The sequence below is a fragment of the Podarcis gaigeae genome (assembly GCF_964106915.1).
Source record: "Podarcis gaigeae genome assembly, chromosome: 1".
Taxonomy (NCBI): domain Eukaryota; kingdom Metazoa; phylum Chordata; class Lepidosauria; order Squamata; family Lacertidae; genus Podarcis; species Podarcis gaigeae.
The window spans coordinates 99900249-99925400 of record NC_139678.1 but is presented as its reverse complement, the minus strand read 5'-3'; the positions used below and the strand labels follow the sequence as shown (position 1 = coordinate 99925400).

General features: G+C 39.6%; 2 protein-coding genes across 24 annotated transcripts in view; both read right to left on the bottom strand.

Annotated features, from left to right (window-relative positions):
• Positions 1-7333, bottom strand: part of ARHGAP15 (Rho GTPase activating protein 15) — a 383495-nt gene extending 376162 nt beyond the window's left edge. Inside the window, exons 1-3 of one of the 17 annotated variants that reach the window (XM_083710990.1) lie at positions 4637-4698; positions 1942-1996; positions 1324-1380 (exon numbers count right to left, since the gene is read on the bottom strand). The gene's annotated coding sequence lies outside the window, so the exon portion shown is untranslated. Of the gene's footprint in view, positions 1-1323; positions 1381-1598; positions 1650-1750; positions 1859-1941; positions 1997-3693; positions 3923-3977; positions 4087-4115; positions 4242-4636; positions 4713-5949 lie in introns of those variants that run through there. The other 16 variants (XM_083710985.1, XM_083710986.1, XM_083710984.1 and 13 more) reach the window with 16 other exon arrangements.
• A 12321-nt stretch (positions 7334-19654) lies between these two features.
• Positions 19655-25152, bottom strand: part of KYNU (kynureninase) — an 86972-nt gene continuing 81474 nt past the window's right edge. For all 7 annotated transcript variants that reach the window (XM_083711273.1, XM_083711278.1, XM_083711276.1 and 4 more), the window contains 2 exons: positions 21983-22213; positions 19655-20233 (listed from right to left, as the gene is read on the bottom strand). In XM_083711273.1, the coding sequence (XP_083567399.1) occupies positions 20090-20233; positions 21983-22213 (375 nt within the window). In that variant the 3' untranslated portion in view covers positions 19655-20089. The remainder of the gene's footprint in view (positions 20234-21982; positions 22214-25152) is intronic.

Genomic DNA, 25152 nt, shown 5'->3' with positions numbered 1-25152 from the left:
ATCACACTTTCTGTTTTGAGAATGGTGAAGGGGTGGAATGCATACCTGCTATTCCACTAAGAATGGCAAGGGGAGCGGGGAGTGATCAGGTAGCAAGTGGAGTGAAAGAGCTCAGACCCAGGAGAGCTGCTGCAATATAATGTAGACAGTAATGTGATAGATGGACTGATAGTATGGCCTAGTAAAAGGCAGTTTGTTGTGTAAGGATTTGAAGAACAGGGTAAAGGGAGACTGGTGTGACTTGTAAGACTCATCCGCATGTTTTAAGATGTAACTTTAGAATTTGACTTTCACTGTGCATATACTTTGCAATCAAGTAAAAGCCACCTAATCTTCATTCCCGGAAGCTACTGTTACTACCAAATTACTGAGGAACCACAGAGGAAAGTCTTTTCTGTAAGATATTAGGGGTCGATATGGGGGGTGGCTCTGGAGAAAGCTGAGAAGATAGAGGGGTGGCTGCCTCCCCTCTGAGGGTGTGGGGAGGTAAGGGAAATGGCAGAAAGACATCTGGAAAAGAGAACTTTCAGAGATACAAACTTTTCAGAAAAACAACAACTATCCATTGCTCAAGAATTTGTAACTCTAGGGTTCCAGTTAATGATGCAGAAGGCAGCAGTTTCCTCTCTGTCTCTCCATAAGCATTGTAGAGCAGAGCTGGTTTGTGCTCTCTCTGCCTCTGTTGGACATTTTTTGCATTAGCGTTTGGAGAAATCTCCTAACTTTCATTACTGCTGATATGGCTCCACCAGATTTTTAGTGCACATGCGATACTGTAGCTGAGCACGTTTTTCATTCTTAATGATATGCCCACAGGATACTATTTTTACTAGCATTCCCACTGTTTATTACTATTGCTGCAATACTTCAGCAGTGGGACTTCTTACCAAAATTTGCTAATGTGGCTTTATCATCATGCCGTAACATCTTTTAATTTCTTCATTATTTCACTGTCCCTATACTCACTATACCTTTCTCAATCAAAACCATTTGCTGACCAGATTTCTGTAAGAAGTGACACGCCAAAGCTGGCATACACTTTTTGACAAAACCAGTTAAGCCCTTGAAAATGTAAAAGTTATTGTTTGTGCTCCCAGTGCAAATACAGATGCCAGTATCTGGACCCTTTCTCACATTATATATCTATGTTGGAGGCTCCATTGAATAAGTTGTTGGTGTATTTTCTACTACATTTAACATAACAATGCAAAGCAATCTGTTTCTCTCCCCATCCATGTACTGTGCTTATTTTATCATGCACATCTAGCAACATCTAGCAACAGGTTGTATGTAAGACTTCAGAAATAAATGAAATTTCCTTACCTACAGTTTGCTACACATGACGTTCTTATCCACTGTACCAACATCCACCGGTAGCTTCTAAAAAGCAAATGGAAAACATGAAGCAGTTACGTATCTGAAAGCTACACAAATCTCTCTTCCCCTGAAGCAACAGAAAGAAAGCAAAGAGGAAAGCACAATGTAACCACTTCCTGTTAAAGGGAGTTAAGCACCCCCACAGCAAGTCATACATGCAGTTTCATATATAGGAAGAAACTGAAGAGTATAACAGGCAAATGCTCTAGCATGAAAATTACTTAAAGTTACTTCAAGTAGACAAGCAGACGTTTAGAAGATCAGCAAAGCAGTTGAAAAGGAAATACGAGGAGGAATTAAACTAGATGGAGTCTGAACCAACTTCCTTTTCCTCTGTTTTCTGTAGAAAATAAAAAGTCTTGCAGAAATTTACTTGGGCATGTTGGAGGCAGATGCTTGGTTCTGCTGCCTTTTGCCATCTAATTAGCTCTTGAATTACAGCTCTAACTACTGCATCTAGTTTACATTTGCGTATAACATTAGGTTTTTGGTGTTGCACTTCTGGCAAGCTTAATGTGCCGCTGTTAATGATCCTGCTTTGTCAACTTCCTGTTTGAAAATTACCTACATGAGAGACTTTGCTGAGGCCTCATACATCCTTGTTTGGAAGTCAGTTGCACTGAAATGAACAGAGCTTACATGTTGGCATTTTTTGTATCAGCGTTCTACCAGACCAAGTCTAAAATACTGCTCTGTATTATGACTTTCTATAATTAGGGCATAAGGCACTATGAAGATGCAATTTCCATCTCCTTCTCTTATGCAATTTCCACTCATTCTATAATAAACTGTGTAGACTTTTCTACCGAGTCACACCCTGCAATGCACAAATCTCAACTAAAGTATTCATGACAGATGACCATTCAACATCTGCTTAAAAACCTCCAATGAAGGAGAGCCTACCAGCTTCCAAAGTAGTCTATTCCACTGGAGAACAGCTCTTACCGTCAGAAAGCTCTTATTGATGTTTAGTCAGAGTTTCTCTGAGATTCGTTCACTGTTGACTTTTTAACTGATTGTGCTCAATTCTTTGACTTCCATTTTCAACCATAGGGTAGGGTTGTCCAGGGACATACCCAGGATCCTTTATATATAAAGTTCAACAACTTTTGTGTCCAGATAGGCCTTAACTGCACACACAGGTTGCTGGAGCACAGAAAAAACATAAGAGGCAAGTTCCATGATCTTTTATACATAAGTGGTGTTGGTGTTTTAAAACAATTCTGCACTTTAAAACAATCATATTCTAGGGCTGAAGCAAGTTTTATAAATTGAGCAGACTAACCCTAACCCTAATTTACATTAGGGTTGTATCTACCTAATCGTACTACATTGAAAACAGTGGATTTAAGTTAGTGAAGCCCATTGATTTCATTGGGTCCAATTCGAGAATGCCTTGTTTGGCTGCAACCCTTTTTATTTTGGCTGTTTTGAGAGGCTTTTATATTTAAAAGGATTCTAAATTTCATCTCGGGGTAGTCATGCATTTAAAGTTACTTAATTGCAAGGCTTTCTGGGAGATGATCTATAATGAAAAGAAAAAGGTATTTAAATATACCTTTCTGAAGAAACCAGAGGCCTTTCTCCTGGGCATGGTGGGCCAATTGGTGTTAAAGAAGGATAGAACTTTTTTTATGTATGCTACAACAGCAGCAAGAATACTTATCGCAAAGTATTGGAAGGCACCAGATCTACCCACCCGGGAAGAATGGCAGATGAAGGTGATGGAGTACATGGAACTGGCGGAAATGACTGGCAGAATCCGAGACCAGGGAAAAGAGTCGGTAGAAGAAGATTGGAAGAAATTTAAAGACTATTTACAGAAATATTGTAAAATTAAGGAATGTTAGAAGGATGCTGGAATGAAGTTATGTGGTTTTAGCAGTAATCTTATAAAGGATTAAGTAAAAATGGATTATTAATAGGTGAGAATGTAAAGTTATAATACATTAAGATAAATTATTAAGATAAAAGCAAAGATGGAAAGGATTTGCTGAAATAACTAATTGAACTAGAATACAAAAAAGGGAGGTGTGAGGAGGTCAAGGAAACAAGTAAATGAAAGACAAGACATGGAAAGATTGACTTGTTTTTAACTGTTTTTATTTTTCTGTACTTTGTATTTTCTGTTTTCTTTTTTTCTTTATTATTGTAATTTTTTGAAACTTCAATAAACATTTTTTTTAAAAAATAAAGTTACTTAATTGCATTATATAATTTTGGAAAACTTTACAAACATGGGCCTAGTACTTCTCACTAATGCTAGTAAACAACTGGACTGAGTATTGACGACATTGTGCTATTTGTATCGCTTACAAATGAAAGCACTTCATGAAAACAAAAGCTGAATATCCCCAAGAGGTATAGAAGGGCTGTCCATGCTGGGCCTCCTATGCCTATGGCCCTAAAGAAGCACATTTAGCAAATGAGGCCTACAGCCCTGAGGGGAGGTTCTTTAGTCCAGCTCCCATCAGCCCCAGCAAACACAGTCAGTGCTCAAAAATGATGGGAACTGGGAAAGCTGGCCTCCCCACCACAAGTTTAAATGACAAGGTCTGCAGCACTGAGAGAGAACAGTTTACAAAATGAGGCCTACAGACCTGAGGGCACTGTGTTTAGAAATTAAGGGCGGGAAGAGTGACCAAGGGAAGTTGGTGGGCCTTGCCTCTCTCTCCCCCCTCTCTCTGTCATACATATAGAGAAGACTGGCTGGTCTTGAAACTCTGAAATAGACAAACCTCTAAATATAGACAAGTATGAGCTGCAGCTGCAACAGAACAATCCAATGAGATTTATATAGCCAGAAAACAGAGATATGAGGAAAGTTGACAAGCCCACACTGAACTGAATTAACTAGCCAAATATATTGTAAACCTGCCACATGCCCAGATTCTTTGGAATGCAGAACATAAAAATAAAAATCTATGCAAAATTTCATTTGGACCCATGAAGAAAAGCCCTGTATGATGTTAAGGCAAGGAGCAAGTGCTTTTAACACTCCTTTTCTAAACTGCTAATATCATAGTGAAAGAAGTTGTGCAACACAGCTTCCTCTTGTCAATAAAGCTAATAGTGTCTTGTATACTATAAAGAGCTGGTAGTTTTGCATGTTGCTCAAACCTGAGCCTTCCAGGCTTCCTACCTAAAAATATCTGAAATTTTGACCAAGTTCAGCACAACAAATTGGATGTTGAATTTACTTCAACACAATGAGAATGCCCCAGCCAGAAAACAAAACTTTCAGTTCTAGGCTAAATACTTCATGAAATTCACTATAATTGTCAGGGCCAGTCCAGGGCATTTTGCTGCTTCAGGCAAAATTGAAAGTGCTTCCTTCCTCTGTGCCGGCCCGACTCCTTTGTCACCTCCTGTGGCCACCACCTCCATTTGATAAGATGCACCAGATTCAAGAAATTTTGGGGGAATAAGAGATGATACACAGGCAATGCAGATGGGAAGACTTGAAGGAGGGTTTGCCCTGAAGGCAACAGCAGTGAAGGAAGATGAGAGAACAGATGAGTTCACCAAAGGACACTGGATTACAATAAACAACAAGTACATTTCAAGCCTATCAGATAATATTTCTCTCACTCTCATAATAACCCACAATACAGGAGCTCATGAAGAATAATCACACTGATAAATGGGACCCCCTCCCCATGTAACTAGAGCAAGGTGTGTTGTTTGCTGAAAGGAAAATATTTGCACCCAGAACAGGTCTATAGAAGCACAGTTTATGTGATTAAACTTGTGATTAAAGTTTCACTCCATCCAAATTTCCTCTCTCTAGATTTGTTCACATTCAACTTTTATGATGCCACTGGTTTCAGCACCAAACATAGCAGAGTCTACAGAACAGAGCTAGAGGCTTCAATACTCCCCATTACCAAAGCCCACTATCAGTATTTCAGTGGAGGTGTGCTGGAGGTGGTCAAATAATGTGTGAATTTCTCCCCTTCCTCGATATAAGTAAGCTGTGAGCAACTGTGCATCCTTTCGTTTAGGGGTGGCTGTCATTAAGTGACAGTGTCACATAACTGATATTTGACAAGCTGGAAGCTGTGCCTGGTGTCATTGACAACAAACCCTCACTTATAATAGTCAGAGTGTATGTACAAAGCCAGCATCACAAACACATGCTGATGCATTATTTAAAGAATGCTTTTGACAGGGTTTAGGAACATGTCAGCTGCAAATGCAGAGCATTCTCATTTGTGATAATGTTAAGACCTTTAGGTGCTAAGAGCACCATGACAGAAGTACTGTGGTGTAAAAAAGAAAGGGAAAAAAGGCGGGGGATAATATATTCAGTTCAGTTTAAACAATAAGCCTCTCATGAAAAATATGTCAAATTCTTTACTACTGTCAATATGTTGAAAAGACAGATCCATTGCTATATCAGTATGGGGGTGAGAGAAAAGTGAAACATTAATTGTACGTACTTTTAAAAGACTCTGTACTTTATCAAAATGCAGTCTCTATAAAATTTGTATTTTTCAAAGCAAAATTCTTTTAACACTTTAACATTATTCCAGTCATCCATTATGTTCAAGTAAAGAGGTCATATTTCACCCGAGTTAAAAGCGGGAACAACTCCAGTGGCAGCTACCACTTTGAGGACCCCCATTTCCCAAAGATCTTAAGCTCCTTTGCTTGAGGCATGTGCCCATTCTGTTTGTTGCTTTAATTTCTTTCACGGACCTTTTCATTTTTGCCTACATAAACCTCTTAATAAGGTCTCTCAAAATCGTCCGTTGGGTCTTTTTTGTGTGTGCATATGTTTGTGCCACACTTAAAAGGGTATTTACCCCCCCCCCATATCTAGACTATTTGGCATCTACTACATATGTATATCAATGGGATTTGCCCAAGGAAACCAAGCTGTCCTGATCTCCTAGGCAGAGACAGGGGTGGGCTGGATGTTCCCTTCATAATGTAGGAGGGCTAGTGGCAGCAAATGTTGGTTTTGAGAGATCACAGTTACTTCTCTTCTTGTGCATGGAGGGAGGAGAGCTCATTACCTCTCTGTACCAACACAGATGTAGATGGTTGTCAGGTTCCAATCCCAAGCTTTAGGATTTGTGGGAGAGGCCTTAATTGTGGTTCCATCTGCATCTGTTACATTATGTGGTAACCTAGGGTAGTTCTTCACTGCTGTGGTGTCTGTTGTGGACTCCTTCCTTTAGAAGTAAGATTGTCCCCATCAGTACTGATTTTTCGTCCTCAGGTAAACAAGTTTTTGTTCTATCAGGCATTTGGGAGAATTTGATGGGAACTGTTTTGCTTGCCATGATGATACAACTGGAAGTTACATGACTCTTGGTGGTAATGTATATGATGTTATTGTATTTATTATTTGCTGTGCACCATATTGGGATCCCTTTGGGATAAGGGTGACTTAGAAATTAAATAAACAAATCATGGAGGATGCTATCATTGGCTACTAGCCCTGGTGAAGATGCTAGAGGTGTGCTTCTGAATACCACTTGCTGGGCTGAAACAGTGAACAGAAACTGGTTCTTTCGGCTTTCCCAGAGGCATCTGGATGCTCACTGTGGGAAATAGGATGCAGAGCTAGCTAGGCCTTAAGTTTGATCTACCAGGGCTCTTATATTAGGATATGGACCTGCCTGATAAAAAAATATATGACATTGTCATGGCACAGAGATGGAAAGAGGCCAGACCCAAAGCAGAAAGCAGAACTTTCATAGCTTTCAAGGGAACCTTTTGCCCCTAGCCTAAACATAGCAGCCAAATTGGCATTGATCCAGCTAGTTACCCACACTTATGCCCTGTACATGGTTGAAGCCATTCATCCTTACAGCAGTTAGTCAATTTACTAATAAAAGAAGCAAGGTATTGACCCCAACGTCAAATATGTTTTTTTCCTCATTTACTAATAACATTTCATGATCTGACAAGTATTTTGGCTTGGGTTTCTACCCTGATTATTTTGCCTTTTGATTGATAGTAGCTTAATTTCCTATAATCTGATTTGCCTTTTAGTTTAGATTTGTGAAATTTGTCTTCATTTGTGAAAATTGCTTAATGCATCTCTTTAGTGCATCTAATTAATTTAATTCATCATTGTGAAAAAGAAACTGACATAAGCTTAGAAATATCAAGAAATTTGAGATGAATCAAACACACCCCCATTCTTGCGTCACATAGTACGCATGTGTTTTATAATGTTGAATGATACAATGCTGTGAAACTCAAAATTTTGTTTCATTTTGTGATATTTTCATTTTTTATGTGATTTGTGACATCTAAACTTTTTTGTTAAATGAATTTCCTTGATTCTATTTTGTTTGTAACAACCACAACAAATTCAGAAATAAAATGTCCATATGTGAGCCAAAATGCTTATTCGTCCTCTTCCTTATTTAGCATCTGCAATGTTCTAGCCACAAATAGCCATTATGTTTCTCAAATGCAAAATTCTGATCCTGCCAGGCAGATTGTTCAGTCAAAGAAGGCTCTTTGCATGCATTTCTGGACCTGCTGTCTGGATGTCTGTATTCACTATCAACAAAGGGTAGTGGGATAATAATGCTAGTTCGGTAATTACGCATTCAGTGACATACACACAGCAGGTGTTGATGAGATGGGGTGCACATGTGTATCCAGACTTTAATGCCATGAAGTCTTCATCGTGACTGCACCATTCACATAGGATATGCCTTCTCTTTATTTTGTGATATACAGTGGTACCTCAGGTTACATACGCTTCAGGTTACAGGCGCTTCAGGCTACAGACTCCGCTAACCCAGAAATAGTGCTTCAGGTTAAGAACTTTGCTTCAGGATGAGAACAGAAATCGTGCAGTGGTGACGCAGCGGCAGTGGGAGGCCCCATTAGCTAAAGTGGTGCTTCAGGTTAAGAACAGTTTCAGGTTAAGTACGGACCTCTGGAACAAATTAAGTACTTAACCCGAGGTACCACTGTACATGGGAATTCACACACATCCCCACATCCCTCCAGGGTTGTTTTCTTCATTTCTTATCTATATGCAACGAGTGCTGTCCAGAACAGGAGTAATCAACGTATTTTGGTCTGAGGGCCACACTGGCCCACTGCCAACTCTTTAGGAGGCTGGAAAAGTAGGTATGGTCTAAGTGGAAAACTGACCATTCAGTTATAATGCCAGCATCCACAAGAATTGCCTATCAGCCATTCTACTCTATTTTCATGCTTTAAAAAAATCATTCATTATTAAATTCTGTAATATATATATATTAGGATAGGTTCCCCCCCCCCCTTCTTGCCTTTTTGTCTTTTCCTAGTGTGGATGGATGGGTGACTATGCTACTAACTTTGTATGCATCAAAAGGTATTGTACCTATTTGTATTTCTAATCTTTTTGCAGTTAAGAAGAAAAGGTAAGAGATTTATATATGAAGGACCACCTGTACCCACTGTTGTAGTCGCGCTGCTGAGCAACAATGCGCAGAGCTCTGTGGAGTAGGAGGCCAGCCAACTGGAAGAATCTCTGAGATACTTACCTGGAGGCAGAGTCAGCATACGACGTCAGGCCGAAGTCCTAGGGTTCAGCAAACAGCAATTCACATGGTCAGATAGTCCAGGGGTCAAGGGTTAAGACGAGCAGGAGGCAGCAAGGTAGAACCAAGTGTTGTTACCAGCATTTGACTGTTGCTGGAAGTTCTGCTTAAGGAGGCTACAGCCAGCTGGTTCTCATCAGTCCCTTATCCTATGTCCTTGAAGGCTAATCAGCTGCAGGTGGAGTCACTCCACCTTTCCCCCCTTCAGGCTGCTGTTCAGCAGGTGAAGATGACTCCTGGCCCATGACACCCATACACACTTGCTTTGACCTTAATATCTGCCTCAGAGGTTGTGCTCGTAAGTCTGCCACATAGGTGGGCTATAGAGACAAGGCCTTTTCAGTGGTGATCCTCTATCTCTGGAACTCTCTCCTGAAAAAATGACTTGCTTAAGTGTAACATTTACATTCCACCTCTTCTCCAAGTTGCTCAAGGTGGCATGCATGGTTATATCCCACTTAGTTTTATCCCCACAAATGTGGGGAAAATTAGATTGAGAGTCAGTGGCTTTTCCATGATCGTCTAGTAAGCTTCAAGGTCAAGTGGGGATCTGAACCAGGTCATAGTCCAGTGGTCTAATCACTAAACCATATTTTCATGAATGGCCCGTATTTGCTAGCTTTTAAAATTGATGTTTCATATGAACTACTGTCCTGGTCTGTTAAACTACAACAGTTCTAAGTAAATTTAAAGTAACTTGATTGTTTTATATTATATATTGCTTGTGAGTCATCTTGGGTGGGATTTTGCCCTGAAAAGCAGTATATACACTTTTTTTTGTACTATCACTTGTACATGCCACTTAAAAGTTGGGAAATACTAACTACACTTTGGATGGTATTTTATACTATTCTCTATCATGGAAACTATTATAAATAGGAATTACTTGAATTCTATTAATTGCTCATCACAGTTTGTGTACCAGGGTTGGCTGAATGTTCCAGAGCATGCGCAGAACACATTGCTTTTTGTTTCTAAGAAAACAACAGATGTAAGGAATAACATATCAAAACGCCATCTTATAGAATAAGATACATAAACTAGGGAATAAATCATTTGCAAGGCAATACTTAAAATAGATTTTATTGTAATGTATGTGTATATTGTAGTGTGTGTGTGTGTGTGTGTGTACACACACATACAGATATATGCCTATACTGCATAACACAAACAGTAACACATTATGAAAATTGCAGATCAAATAAAATGGTAATTTATAGTTGCAATCTTGCTGATAACCTTTTCCCAGCAATATTTGCTTTAAACTGAAATCCAGAGTTGTCTACATAGCTTTTGTAAGTGCAACAGCTCTAAATGTCTGCTTCAGCAGAAACCTTTTCTAGCAACTGACATATCCCTTTCCATATTATAAAGGAAAGTTTTCAGCCAATGAAGTGAGGCAAATGTAAATTTGGGCTTCAGAAATTCAGATACACTAATATTTAAAGTCCCAATATACTGCCTATTTGGCACTAACTATGATTATTTTATTCTATTTTGGAGAGCAGTGAGTGATCTAGGGTGACCAAGTGAAAGCTGATAGAGTCTGCACGTGCCCTGTGTAAGAACAGAATTTGCTTATTTATTAAGTTATCACACACCTTTCACCCTAAGGTCCCAAGGCGGGTTACAACATTATATAAAACACAATGTTAAAAACAGTTTATAATAACTTTCAATCACAAAAGTAAGGTGGGTCTTCAAATACGTGTATACCTCAAGTGTCAAAAGCCAGAGTAAAGAGGTGCAAAAGAGCTATTCGACAGTGGAACAGACTCCCAGGAGAGGTGGTGGACTCTCCTTCCTTGAAGGTTTTTAAGCAGAGGTTGGATGGCCACCTGTCATGGATGCTTTAATTGAGATTCCTGCATTGCAGAGTTGGACTAGATGACCCTCCAAGTCCCTTCTAATTCTACAATGGACTATGAAAATACATATGGGGCAGTTGTTGTTGGTACCTTTGGTTGCACACGCTTCAGGTTACATACGCAGTGGCAGCGGGAGGCCCCATTAGCTAAAGTGGTGCTTCAGGTTATGAACAGTTTCAGGTTAAGAACAGACCTCCAGAACAAATTAAGTACTTAACCCGGGGTACCACTGTAGTACACATAGAGTTCATTAGGTGAATTGTGAGCAAGTATCTGATCTTTTATTCCTTCACGTAAAATAAGAAGCAAAGTTACACCCTTCCTCATCACTTCACTATGAGGTCAACTGGATGCATATATGCTTTTTGAACTGGTAAGAAATAAGCACCTAAAATTATGATTCTTCAGCTTTTCCCAATGTGTGAATTTAAAAGAGAGATATTGAAAGTAAATAGAAGATGACACCAGCTTCCCCTCTGGTCTTTTGAAGACTGAATGATTCTGCACGCATACATACGCTATTCTACACAAAACAGATTCTGAGCTAATTTTTTCTTAAGAGAGGCTTTAAAGTATAAAACTCATCAAACATCTTGTCCTCTGAGACAATGTCATCTAAGTTCAAAGAATGAACAGCCCTACAAAAACAATGTCTTATTTCACTGCATGTTTGAGTTGATGAAACTGAACTGTTTTTTATCTTTTCCGTAACTTAAAAAAAGTTGGAATAATCAAGCTTCCAAAGCTGAAAAGCAGTATTTTATATATTCATTTGCACATATGCAAAGATTTGCACCAGAAGGTAAAACATTTTAAATATTTTTCTGGGAGAGACTTTGTTTATGATTCAGGGTTAACTCAAAAACAAAAGTTACACAAGTTATTCATGTTAATGAGGGCCCCTTTAATTATTTCTAATTTAGAGATGAATGAACTTCAAACACATTTAAATTTGGTCAAGAATCTCACTGTATTTCCTTTCAACTGAGAGCTGTTTCAAAGGTAGCCAGCCCTTTTCCCTGTGCTGCTAAGGTCTTGTTCATAGGATATCATATACTGTATAGATATTAAGAAAGAGCCCCAATTTAGGCTCCTATGAGTGAACTGTTCCAATTCTTCACTTATCTGTTATGCCTGGAAATGGATAAGAGATAACAAGAGGAAGCTCCCACTTCACCATCGACTCTCCATGGGATTGTGGACATAATATAATCTCTCATCCTGAGTGTGACAACTGTAAAACTGCAGTAAGGATCTATAAGAATTTGCAGGCCATTCACTTCCCTCAGTCTGAGCCTCCCTCTTTCTGCAAACCAATGGGTGGAATCGCCATGCCACCTTCTGCTGTCAGGTTTTGGAGATGCGCCTTTCCTACAGCTGCAGCTTTGAGGGCAATCTTCTAGCAAGGTAGCTATCTTTTAGGAAGAAGAATTACAGTTTAACCTCGCCCAGCAGTCACAGGCTACAAGGGCTAGCAGCTGCCTTTCCTTCCAGCAGAACCCTGATACTTTTCAGCACATGAGAGAAATGAGTGCCTAAACAGGGCTCCCACGTGTAAAAAGCTAGCATATAAGGAGAAAAGCTTCTAATCCACTCCTTCCTGTTCAAGATCTCCACTTGCAGGTGGTTTTTAAAAAACCTGCAATACAGAAGAGCATTGAAAATGTGAACCTACTGTTACATTTCATTCTACTACCTTTCTGCTGCCTGTATCAACTACAGTAGTACCTCAGTTTATGAACATAATCCATTTCAGAAGTTCGTTCTTAAACTGAAAACGTTCTTAAACCAAGGCACGCTTTCCCTAATGAGGCCTCCCGCTGCCGGTGCCCTTCCACTGTCGGATTCCGTTCTTAGACCGACGTAAAATTCGCAAACTGGGACACTATTTCCAGTTTTGCAGAGTTCGTAAACCGAATCATTCTTAAAAAGGACTGTTCTTAAACCGAAGTACCACTGTATTCTTGGGGGGGGGGGAATACATACAAAACTTGTATTTTAGGGGAAAGTGCATATAAAAAATATGTACCATTTTAAACTAATATTTTATAGGTGGTTGAAGGGATGCAAAACTGGTTTGAAATGGAAGCAAGCCGATTCATCCATCCCTGCTTAAAAGTGCAATCCCTGCAGAAGCAAAATATCATTGAGATCAACGGGGATTATTCCCAGGTAAGTAGGCAAAAGATTGCAGCTTCAGGATTATTCCCAACGCTAGTCCAATTCAGAGCAGACCCATTGAAACCAATGGACATGAGCTAACCATTAGACCATTCCTTTCAATGGGTCCACTGCAATTCGACTACCCACTGCATCTTTTTGTACTGGTGTGCTTTGGCCTCAGATTAGGGCACACAGGAATTAAGGGCTGACTAAATGCCTTAACTTTCCCCACAGCCTTTTGTACTGTACTACCATGACACAAATTCTACCTGCCTGTTGTCTCAATAGTGACTATAGCATATGTCCTTACTTTAAAATACCTGTAATTTCCCCCCCATACAGGGCTAGAATCACATTCTGATGTGCTAGTACAATACTAGCAGGCAATTTTTCAAATGGATTAACAGCCATGTGGGTTGGCAACTGCGACACAGAATTTATAGCCATTGTAGTGCCCCCTATTTGTTGTACTATAACTCCCATTATCCCTGACCATTGGCTATACTGGCTGGGTCTCATGAGAGACACGGTACATCATCTGAGCACCTACTTCTGCCTTATACACAGAAGAACACTCATTAGTTTAACTGCTGGAGATGGGTACATATATCCACCAAGGCGAGTAAATAACTTCATATTTGAATTCTTCTAGGAGGAAGAAGATTTGTTGGAGGTACATGTGATTTTGTCACCTTTCTAACACACATTTTGTCATATATATATAGAATCTAAGTATTTTTGTGCATATATTGATTACATGCATACGCCCCTCCAAAATAATACTCAAAAAACTTCTGGAAGGCACATTTTGAATGTGTGATTCATTCCTAGAGGGTTTGTGTTTTTTTTGTAAAGCTGTTTCATATTATTTGATTAATGGCTGAAAATTGGAATACAAAGATAAAGAGAACTTTGAAATTCATACCTTGGAGTATTAAACTATACTTTGGAGTAGATGTAAATGTCAGAGAGGGAAAAGATCTAATGAACTCTTTATTGGCAAAATATAGCTCTGCATCTGCACTGAATTTAAAACTTTTTTTTTTTTTTGCAAAGCATATGATTTCAGTCTTAAAATAACCATTGAGAAGTTTTCTTACTATTGTTATGAGTTTGGGGAGTTAAAGTGGATGCCAGGCTCCTCTAATCCCTGGATCCAGCAAGTGTTACAATTTAATCAAGGCTTCTAATTCTTGGAATAGCCAGGCTAGCCTCCTGGTGATGGTGAAAGCCTGGGTAATGAGCCATTAAGGGGGATTAAGGGGCTTTGTGTGAGACAGCAAATGGGTGGGGGCCCCTTCCCCAACAGATAAAGCCAGATTTCAGAGTTTTAGAGACGGATGTGACCTAGACATAAACCAGCGAGCTGGAGAGTGTGTCTGAGCAATGTTTGATTTCTGTTTGAATTCAGGGCTATGGCTATGGGAGAAACGAGCCTTTTGGGGTGTTAGTGCTGTGAACCCCTCCACTGTAGGTTCAAGTTGTATATATGTATAAATAAGTCATGTAACATAAAGATACCAGTCTCTGCTGTGCTGTCTTTGCAAAAACAAACACAAACTCTGGATAAGCGCCTGAAACCCTGGAATCTGGCATCACTCAAGAGATTGGGGCGATATGCAACACTATATTGACCCTTGTCTATTACAATTAAATGCATTTAAGAGCTGTACAGATAGATCACTTTGGAAATGTAGAAGTTGCAGAAACTGGTAGTGAATTCAACCAGAAGTGATGACTATTACTTCATAAAACTATCGTATTTTTCGCCCCATAGGGTGCACTGGCCCATAGGGCGCACCTAGTTGTTGTTGTTTTTTGGGGGGCAATAAAGAAAAAAACCTTTATTTCCCCCCAGCTCCCAAAACAGGCAGCTCTCCGCAAGCCTTGGGAGACCGGCACGACTTCCCACCGGGCTCCCACGCCTTGCGGATATTTGCCTGAAGCCCAAACCAGGTCAGGGAACAGTGGGATGGCGGCGCTGTGCCTCCCCGCTGTCCCCCAGCTTGTGGGGCTGGCGGCGGGGAGAAGCGCGCTTCTCCCCACCGCCAGCCTCCAAACCAGGTCGGGGAACCGAAGCCAGGGGCGCGCTGTGCAGCACGCTCCAGGCTTTGAGATGCAGGCTGCTATCCGCAAGCCTAGGGAGCCCGACGGAAACTTCCGCGGGCTCCCAAGGCTTGCGGAGAGCTTCCTGAAGCCTGGAGAGCGAGAGGGGTCGGTGCGCACCGACCCCTCTCACTCTCCAGGCTTCAGTGAAAGCCTGCATTCGCCCCATAGGACGCACACACATTTCCCCTTCATTTTTGGAGGGGAAAAAGTGCGTCCTATAGGGCAAAAAATACGGTATTTTCTTTTTAGGACCCCAAGTTTTAATCCCCCCCCCCGATCTCTTTCCTGCCACAATAATAGCCTCAGGATCTAAATCCGGTGCTGTTATTGTGACTTCAAAGCTTTTTAAAAAACTGCAGTTGAATGAAGCAGTTCATCTGTCATTATTCAAATAAGAAGCAATTATGATGAAATAAAGATAGAATTCCATGGAGAAATGCCCCAATCAATTTTCACTTATATTTAACAGGAAACATAAAATGATGCATAGAATAGTACATTTATGTTAGTTTTTTAAAAATAAAAACATGCTGTGAATGTAAAAAATAGGAATTGCTGATCTTTATCAAGTTCATCGTACAACTGCAGGAGCCATATAAATAGATTTCACAAATATTGACAAAAAGATCACTTTGAAGGGAACAATTTCACATTAAGTGAGGAAACAAAACTATTTCCATATTCTAGATTTGTTTGGATTGTCCATTCCCACGAGGACTACTTCAGATACCACAATTTTCTGATATCTAGATAAGCTATGGGCAGGAGAATGCAAATTTCCTGTGAAACATGGCCTGGGTATTTTTTTCAAAATGGTTTCCTGATTGGTGCATGTGTGGCACAAACATATCTGTACTGCAGTTCACCTATCATGTTAAATCTATTAATGCAGATTTTGAATGCAAAGAAAACTGCTTGCCAAGCAGCACAAGGGTTGCTTTTAAATGATTACTGATAACATGCAAAGTGGGGTTTTTCTTTTCTAAGTTAGCGAAGCACTAACTTGACTTTGTTTGATTGGGTCTCAATATTCTAATACAATATGATGTAGGTAGTGATGAAGTAAATGCGAAGAAGCAGAAAAAGTTTGTCACCATGCCTGAAATCGTGGTTGTAGATGATTTTACAACATTCCTATATTTATTTCATAAGATTTATATAACACTTGATTGTAAAAAAAAAAAAGCGGTTATCCATTATTCCTGTTCTTTTTTCCACTCAAGTGTTCCATTTTTCTTTTTAGTCATGAAAGTATTATTTCATCAGAAGTCCATTTTTTTAGTTAAACAATGATATTTAAATGAGTTGCTTGTGATAGAGGTATGAAAATGTATGTTTTATTTGACTCGAACAGGTTGTTGTTCTTGTTATTCCAGTTATCGTAACACAAAGCTTTAGAAATGAAAGCCTGAAACATTTATTTTCTGTGCTGTAGCTCTTCTGGGATATCTACTCTCAGCAAATAATATGTAAAATGCTGACACCTAATGTTAAGTTTGAGTATTTTCCTTGAGATGCATTTTCTAACAATTTTAGGAATAAAAATGCTGTTCTGCAGCTGGTAGAAAATACCCCCCAAAAGGCCCATGGCTGACATCAAAGCTTTGGGAAGCTCTGTTGCATCATCTTCCAGTCAGTTGTAGGTACACATTCAAGGTGAGCACAACACTTGAAGAAGCATAAAGTATGTTTCAGATTTTTTTTGCACCCCGAAGAACCTATAGACAATTCCTGATGCCTCAGTGTTAAATAATCCCAGAAAACTGAGATGAGAAAGACTTGTCTCAAGCTTTGAAAAGCTTCTGCCCATCACAATTGTTTTGGACCATGTGAACTACTGGTCTGAGCTAGCAGCTCATATATTCTAGGAAAATGGCAGTGCTGAGATATGAAGGCATCATTTGACAAAGCAATAAAACCATCCCGTTCTTCTCTCTCCGGCTTCTTCAAGCTGGGGAACTACAGTTCTGACATAGATTCTACAGAGTAGCAGAACCAGTCCCAGACTCCCAGTGGATTTATATGGTAAATGTGAACACACAAAAAGTTCTGTGCTTATAGTGTCAGCACTCAAGTCTGCAACAGGTCTTTAACTAGTGACTGCAGGACTGTCAAACATAGGCTCACCCTGTGTACCAGCCCCTGCACAAAGGAGAAAACTACAGGGAAATCAGTCAAGGAAACATGGTGAGAGTGAGTCAGGTAGTGCCCATTGACCCCTTATGAACAATTTCCCCTCATATATAACCTTGTCCTGCAATTGCGCTTCTCAGAGTCACTGCCGATACCACTTGTCCCAAAGGTACACTTAGCTCGTACTAGAAACTGAACCCTCTGGAATCAATTACCAGCTGAAATTAAACAATTACTTAGTGTCTTGATATTTAGGTGGCTGCTGAAGATTCTCTCTGTGTTTGTGTGTGTGGTCACATGTGTGTGTAGGCTTTCCCTGGTTACTCAGTTTTTTTGAAATTTTACTTGACAAATGGTAAAAGAAGTTGGTAACAGTGCATATTGCAGACGGAGATGTGGGCAGATGGGGCTCACCAACCTGGGAAGGTAGCCCAGCTAGGAGAATGAAAACTCTGATCTTAAACCTCTGCTGCCTTGCAGCTATACTCATTTGTGAGGAAGGCTTCTGGAGTAAGGTAAGTAAGGTAAAGGACCCCTGGACAGTTAAGTCCAGTCAAAAGCAACCATGGGGTGCAGCGCTCATCTCGCTTCAGGCCGAGGGAGCCAGCATTTGTCTACAGACAACTTTCCACTTCTGGCACAACAGAACACTGTGACAGAAGCCAGAGCGCATGTGAATGGTGTTTACCTTCCCGCCACAGCAGGTACCTATTTATCTGCTTGCACTGGCATGCTTTCTAATTGCTAGGTTGACAGAAGCTGGGACAGAGCAATGGGAGCTCACTCCATCGTACGGATTCAAACCGCAACCTTCTGATCAACAAGCCCAAGAGGCTCAGTGGTTTACACCACAGCGCCACCCGCATCCCTGCTTCAGGAGTAAACCCCAAGGAAAAATCTGTACCCACTGCTTTGTGGGACATCTTCAGGAGAATAAAAGGCTAAGGAGTTACACAAATCCAGAGTGGACTCCCTAAGATGGTTGGATGGTGTCTTATACACTTCCTTCTGGCAACTCCTGCAGCCAAGCTGCTACCAAATTTATTCCTGTGGACCACATCAGCAAGGCCGAGGGGGGTGGGTCTTGTTATCTGAACAGCCCAGGACCTCCAAACACACTGCCCAGGCTTGTGTCCTGGAGGGGCCAGTTCAATGTTGCTAATGCAGCAAAAACAATGCAGAAGGCAGCCGTTATTTTTATTCTCCATTGGTTTGACTTTACTACCTGCTGTAACTAAAAATGCAAATTTCCAGAGTTACAATTCTGCAAAAAAAAAAAAAGTTCTACTTTTTAAAAGTTACTCTTTAAAGTCCTCATTTTCCTCATTATTTAATAAGTGGCATATATGGAATGTTATACAGCACAGTAAGTTATCATAGGCTTCCTGGGGCTTATTCGCACATGGTATCAGCAGTACACTGAAAATGTTGTAAGAATACCCATGTAAATTAAGTATTGGCCGAGAGCTGTCTTATACAAATACATCCATTCAGAACTGGCTATAGCATCATGGCTGAATTCAAACACAAACCCAGATAATTTTTATGAATATCCAGTAAGCGTTCAGAAAAAAACGTATGAAAAAGGACTAAAGGATCACCAGCTATCTAGATACCATGTCACCAAGACTTACCAGAACTATGCTCTCCACCTTTCCTTTGTCTTCACACTCAACTCATTTTGCCATATTTCTCTCATACAAAATGTATACTTTATAGATTATAGTTCCCCATATGCAACATATTGGGGGAGGGGGAACCCCTGAAGTAAAAGATTAATGCAAAGTTTGTTACAGTGGGATAAAGTGAGTTTGGTGCAATATACATTGATGGTTGATGTACAAAATGTTGATCTCTTGCTGCTCCTTACATATTCAGACAGCATAATGTCTAAATATTTTTCAGATGGCCCAGTGATTAGACGGATATGGTGGTGGATTACAGTGACAGTTTACTAAGCAGCATACATTTGCCTCAATCATACCACATCTGGTGCACTTACAAGATAAGCCCATGATTCTACACTGAATTAGGAGTCAAGCCCCACTTGCTTAATGGAAGTGTTTTCACAATCACTGAGCACGTTGAAGAACAAAACAGTATGATGCCTCAGCATTCCAGAAGATTGGCATTCTTTTAAAACCAATGTCAAAGGTACGATGTCAACACATATACCTTGATGACCACAAGAGCCCAAATAGATATAGATCAGGATCCCCCTGGATCTGTTCTTCTAAAGAAGCAGGCTTCTGGGCCATTATTTTGCATGGGTATCCAGGGGAGCTGTAAATCCTTCATAAATGGCTATAAGTGAGCAAAGCAACTCAGCAGAAGGTTTGTGAGAAACACTAAATACATTTAAACAAAAGTTGAAATATCTAAAACTTAAGTCATTTGTGAATTCTTAAAATCTACTTAGATGTTTATGAATACAATTTCAGCGCAAATTAAAATTCCCTTTAATAGAAATTGTGCTTAAAATCCAATGCAGGTTATATCCACAGAGTTGTATATAGTGCCTTATTCCACACAGTGACATTAGACAAAGATTAGGTTTGCAGCTGTCTTTCTGTTTCGCCTGTCAGAAGTAAACCAGAATTATCTAAATGAAGAAAGTATCTAGAATGCTAAAGACTAACCCTATTAAAATACATAAAGCATATTAATTTATGGAGCCCAAATAAGTAGAAATAATGAGTTTTAATAAAAAGTGTATCTATTGTAAATAACTATCCAAGCAAAATTAATCTTTTGGGGCAAATGGGTGGAATACATATAGCCCAGCCCAAGAGAAACAAACAAACAAACAAAAATTGCTCAGAAGCATTGATGCATCTTAGTAAGAGATTAAAAAGTATAGCTGCACCGTCAGTAAGATCAGGAAAGTGCTGCAGTGTTTGTTCTTTGCTTTACAGATGCCATTGCAGATCCCAAGATTTCAATAAATCTGTGCACGTCATGGAAAGAATTGTAGAGAGGAACTGGGGCAACACGGAGAGCATTGGGTTCCCGAATGTCACACTGCAAAACAGCCAATAAACATCTAGCAAATTAATATAGCTTCATATTTGTTTGCCAAACTCCAAAAGCAGCAAAGCTAACATAAAGTTTGTGCTCCTGTTATAATGCTGGCCAAATGCAATGCTTTCTCCCATTTCTGGCCCATATAAACTGAGAATAGAGGGGAAAGATGGAGAGCTGGGGTTCTTGGTATTGATTTTTCCATGGTATATTTTACAGTGCAATTCTATATATGTTTACTCAAAAAAGTAAGTCTCATGTTTAATGTGGCTTGCTGCTATGTAACTAAGTGTAGGGTTGGGATGTTAAAATCACAATAAGCCTTTTTTTAGAAGGGAAGGTAGATACTAATTCATGTTTTGCCATTCCAAGCTGAAAAATCAGGAGGACAAGGGGAAGAGAAATAAAGAAATGAGTTATTATGTGATATTTGGAAGCTAGTTGCTATATGCATCAGAATGTTTTCAGAGACCTCTGAGCTCTGGCATAGTCACACCCTATGCCAGAGGACAAGGACCAATGCAGAAATAAAGGAATAAGAAATCCCATTGCTTTAGGAGCCCAGATTGTCATTTCCTACACAGGGAAGGTGTAGGAAACTAATAGTCATGTGTCTAATCAGTTAATACTGATTTTCAGGATTGGTTTCTTTAACAAAAAGGGAATTGTGGCCCCCAAAGACCTGCTGTTCTAGAATGTTGGTGCTCTGGGATTCTGAGAATTCTTGTGAGGAAAAGGGATTGTGGGTGGGAAATATAGTGGCAGTGGAGAGCAAGAATGATAAAGTAGGTCAGGTCAGGGAAGCTGCCTCTGACTTTGTGCATTACATTATCTTACAAATAAGTAATAGCTGAGAGACTATCATGGCAGGATATTATTGAAACACATAGGCACATACCGTCCTTTCAAATGATACGTTAAGAAGCCATTTCTAGTAGATTGTAAAGACATCTCACTTTTGTTTTGTCAGTGGCTAGAAAGATATGAGGAAGGTGACAAGCGGGGCCCCCTCCTTCCTGGGCAAATGCCTTCACAGTTTAGTTTCTCCTTCCATAGCACACAACTCCTCTTAATCTTAATGCTGTGGATTTGCTTCAGATCCTTTTCTCCAACTAGTCCCTTCTTACCTCAGTTTTCCATTTCCTCTGTCTTCTACTCTCAACTCCTTTTGAACTACACACTCTTCTAACTATTCAGCCCATTACTCTCTCTTCTGCATTCTACCTTCAGCCTCCTCACCTCTACAGTTCCTGTTTGGGACCTCTCCCCAGTCTTTTAATCTATTCCTGTGCAAGATTTTAATCCTAGCCCAACTGGCAACTTTCTGTTCTCTTCCAGAAGCTGCGAACTGTTTAGTTCTGTGAGCGTTCCAGGCCATCACACCAGCTCAGTTAATCAGTGCCACTACTATAAGTCCAATACAATATAGACAGCTTCAAAAGTGATTTGAATTAAGCCTTAAAATGCTCAAGATAGTCAAGTGATACCTTTTCTTGCATGCATGCATTTAGTTTTGCTGGGGAAGTCTACAATAAAGGTATCACCTTATATATTTTATTTTGTTTGTCCCCCGGGGCAAACATAATTACACCACTATAAACCAATTAATGTGTTTTGAAGAACCATATCAGTATTCTGATTCCCCCTCTTCCTTCTGACCTAAGCAGCGGTGAATAGAAGCAATTCTAGAATTATCACAGAGCCCACTATCTTTGTTAAATAAAGCAATGTGAAGTCTTGGTTACTTACAGCGACACCTCTTTTTTCCAACTCTTTAAAAATATCCTTAATTGGAACTGAGAAGACCAGTGTGAGCTGGCATCCTCTTTCTTCAATTTGGGAAGGTGTGATTATTCTTACAAAGGGCTGCTCAGGGTCATTTGTATCTTCACTATAGTAATGCTTTATCAAATATTCCAAGTAACCAGTCAGAAGAATGGATTTCCTTCTCAGGAGTTTCATTGTAGTTTGACCAAATACCTATATTTAAAATAAAAACAGACAACTACATCATTGCAGCAAAACAAAGAGAGCCCAGACAAATATAAACTGCATCCTTCTCTACAAAGCCTATATCCTATGATCTACTTTAGCTTTGCAAAAAGTGACTTTTGAGTATTGTAAGATAAAAACTTAGTACCAGAAATAAAGCCAGTCATTTTAATGAAAGTAGATATATCTGCACCTGAGTGCACAAGAGCACTCATATGGTTGGGAAGAACATTTGTGAACATAAATGTATGAATGCTGTCGTGAGTTTCATTCTCAAGCTGTCCACAATATGCAGATGCTGTGCTCAGGAGAAAAATGTTTTCTCTCAGTAATCCTTATAAGAGCAATGCAAACTAGGTCAGAAATGTTATCCTCATAGTACAGCTATATTTAAAGTCCCTTCTTCTGGTCCCCGTTTTGGATGATGCGAGATGGGTAATGACTGGTGATAGTGGCTTCTTGGTGGTGCTATCCTAGGGAGATTTTCCTGGTTCTAAGTCTGTTCTATTTTTTGGCACCAAGTAAAGATCTTTTCATTATCATCTAATGAAATTGTTGTTTCAATCTGATTGCTGTAGTTCCAAGGAAGGAACGTCCCTAGAAAGGAACGACTAGGGATGGGAGAATCTTTCAGTTTATGTTCTTCTCTGTTTCTTATTTTTCCAATCTTAAATTCATTTCTACACATTCTCACATCACTCTGAATTTTTTCTTTAAATGTCATGAAAATTCACCAGAATTGTAGTGTGAATTTCTACCTAATATACTCAATGTAAGCAATCTTGCCTGATATAAACATCTTCCAAAGCAGTTTCCCCTAATCTAACACATTTTCTCTTATTTTTGCTAAAGTTTACATTTTTATGCACACTTGACTCTGGTACGTGCATTTTTTTGCATATACATTCCTTAGCTGAAGAACTGTGCTGCAAAATTTGGAGAAGAGTGAATTTCAAGGATGGCTGTGTTCCAGTTTGAATATTGTTTCGGAAAGCAGTTAGGCAGGTTTGCCTTTAAATGTGAACTGAACTGAATTTCTCCATCTTCCCTAGGAACAGCATAAGGCGATTGTTGTTTTTTTTGGAACTTGTACCCTACACTGCTTGGAGGGTGGCCTTGAGAATAAGAATGCCACCAGTTTAATGGCACTGCGACTTGGGGATGCACAAGGGGGTAAAAATATTGTGTGCCTTTATGTAGAAGCTGCCTACGGTTGCAGAAACTTAGGGTTTCTTCTGCAAGATTAGGCCATATAAAGTCTATTCACTTGTGACTTTGCAAGGGGTGTGGGAATGCTGCCAGGAATAATGTCCCCACAACAAACATTCTCCCCTCGCAAAAGGCAAGAGATTGTCCTTGCTGTGCATTTACACTTACATTGCTTAGTATTTTCTTTAGAAGCTGTACCCTCTGTTTAATGCATCCCAGAGCAAGATGGGAAACAATTTTGCAAGCCATCTCTTGCCAGATACACATTCTATTTCACTGTACTACAGCAATTAGCACAAGGGAATCCTGACTGTGCCAAAAGAGGAACACAGGCGCAAAAAGGCAAGTCCATTGAAACTGATGAGCTCTCATTGCCTTTGACCCCCTGCCGTGGGCTAAATGGCTGCTCCCCCTCCCCCTTATGAACAGCACCATCTGGGTCAGAGCGGAGAAGCATCTCTAAGGTCACATAAAGTTTACAAAAATACAAGAGATGTTTAAGGACAAACAAAATGAATTGCCAAACAGAAGAAAAAGTATTGCAATGCCCCTTTGCAATTTTTCAGAGCAGGAAAAGCAAACAGTAAAATTACTGATAATTCTCTGGCTTTATTTATTTAGGACTGATGATAGCATTTAGAAAATTATTTTTCCCCCAGATGGATTCAGAATGTCCCTAACAGACAACTAAAGGCTGCAATGAATACAAACAAGTGCATTTTAAAAACTTTGAATGTTGCAGGTTACAGAAAGTTATAAAATATTATTTTTCATTCAAATATGCATGCACTAAATTAGCATCTGACAGAAATCAGCATGTAAGTGGCATTATGAGTCAACATCATTATATAATCCCATCCTGAAGATTGCTGATGGTTTTCTACAAACAAGCCAATTCCAGGAATCATCACAGAACACTAGACATTCTGTGCATGGAAATGACAATTGATAGAAGTCTCTCTTTTAAGCTCTGAGAAAATATTTTCCCCCTTAGGAACTCACATATGAGAAGGAAGTTGGGACAATAATGATTCCCTATCTCAAATATTGTTCCAAGATACATTATCTATTTCCATTGTATCTGTATTGGACGCGCACTTTACTTCCTTGTAGAAACCTTGCAGATTCACAAGCGAAACTTTTATAACACATTTAAATTTCGCATCTACCTTCATTTTGTTCTCCTGTGCATCAACTGATAAATCAAGCAAGGGAGCCATAATATCTTATTCTACATTATGGGTGTCTGCTAGATGTATGTCAAGATACAAACATCTGTGGTCACATGCCTGGCCTTTTGGTACATAGTCCAGGTCAGTCTGCTAAGCAATGAACAGAAAAAATATTAAGGTATCTTGAAATGCAAGTGAAAATGACCCTGGAAATTTTATGAGATGAAGCAGTCTTACTTTGTAGCCATTATAAGAATGCGGAAAATGACCTAGTGACTTGGCACTATGGGTCTAGTAGTGTAAAACATTCAAAATTAAGTGAGCAGATGGTTGTGATCCAAGATATGGCTAGTTCAAATTAATATTTGTAAGTCAGCCCCATAAGGCTGAGATGAATATTTTGAATGCCCATTCACAGCTGTGAAAGTTGGGACTGTTTTGGCTATTTTTCTCCATTGGGCATAAAATAACTATTTTCAGGAGAAAGGGACTGACTGTGAAAAGTGATGTTGGCAGCACACCCACCCTCTCCACACAATTTCTTAA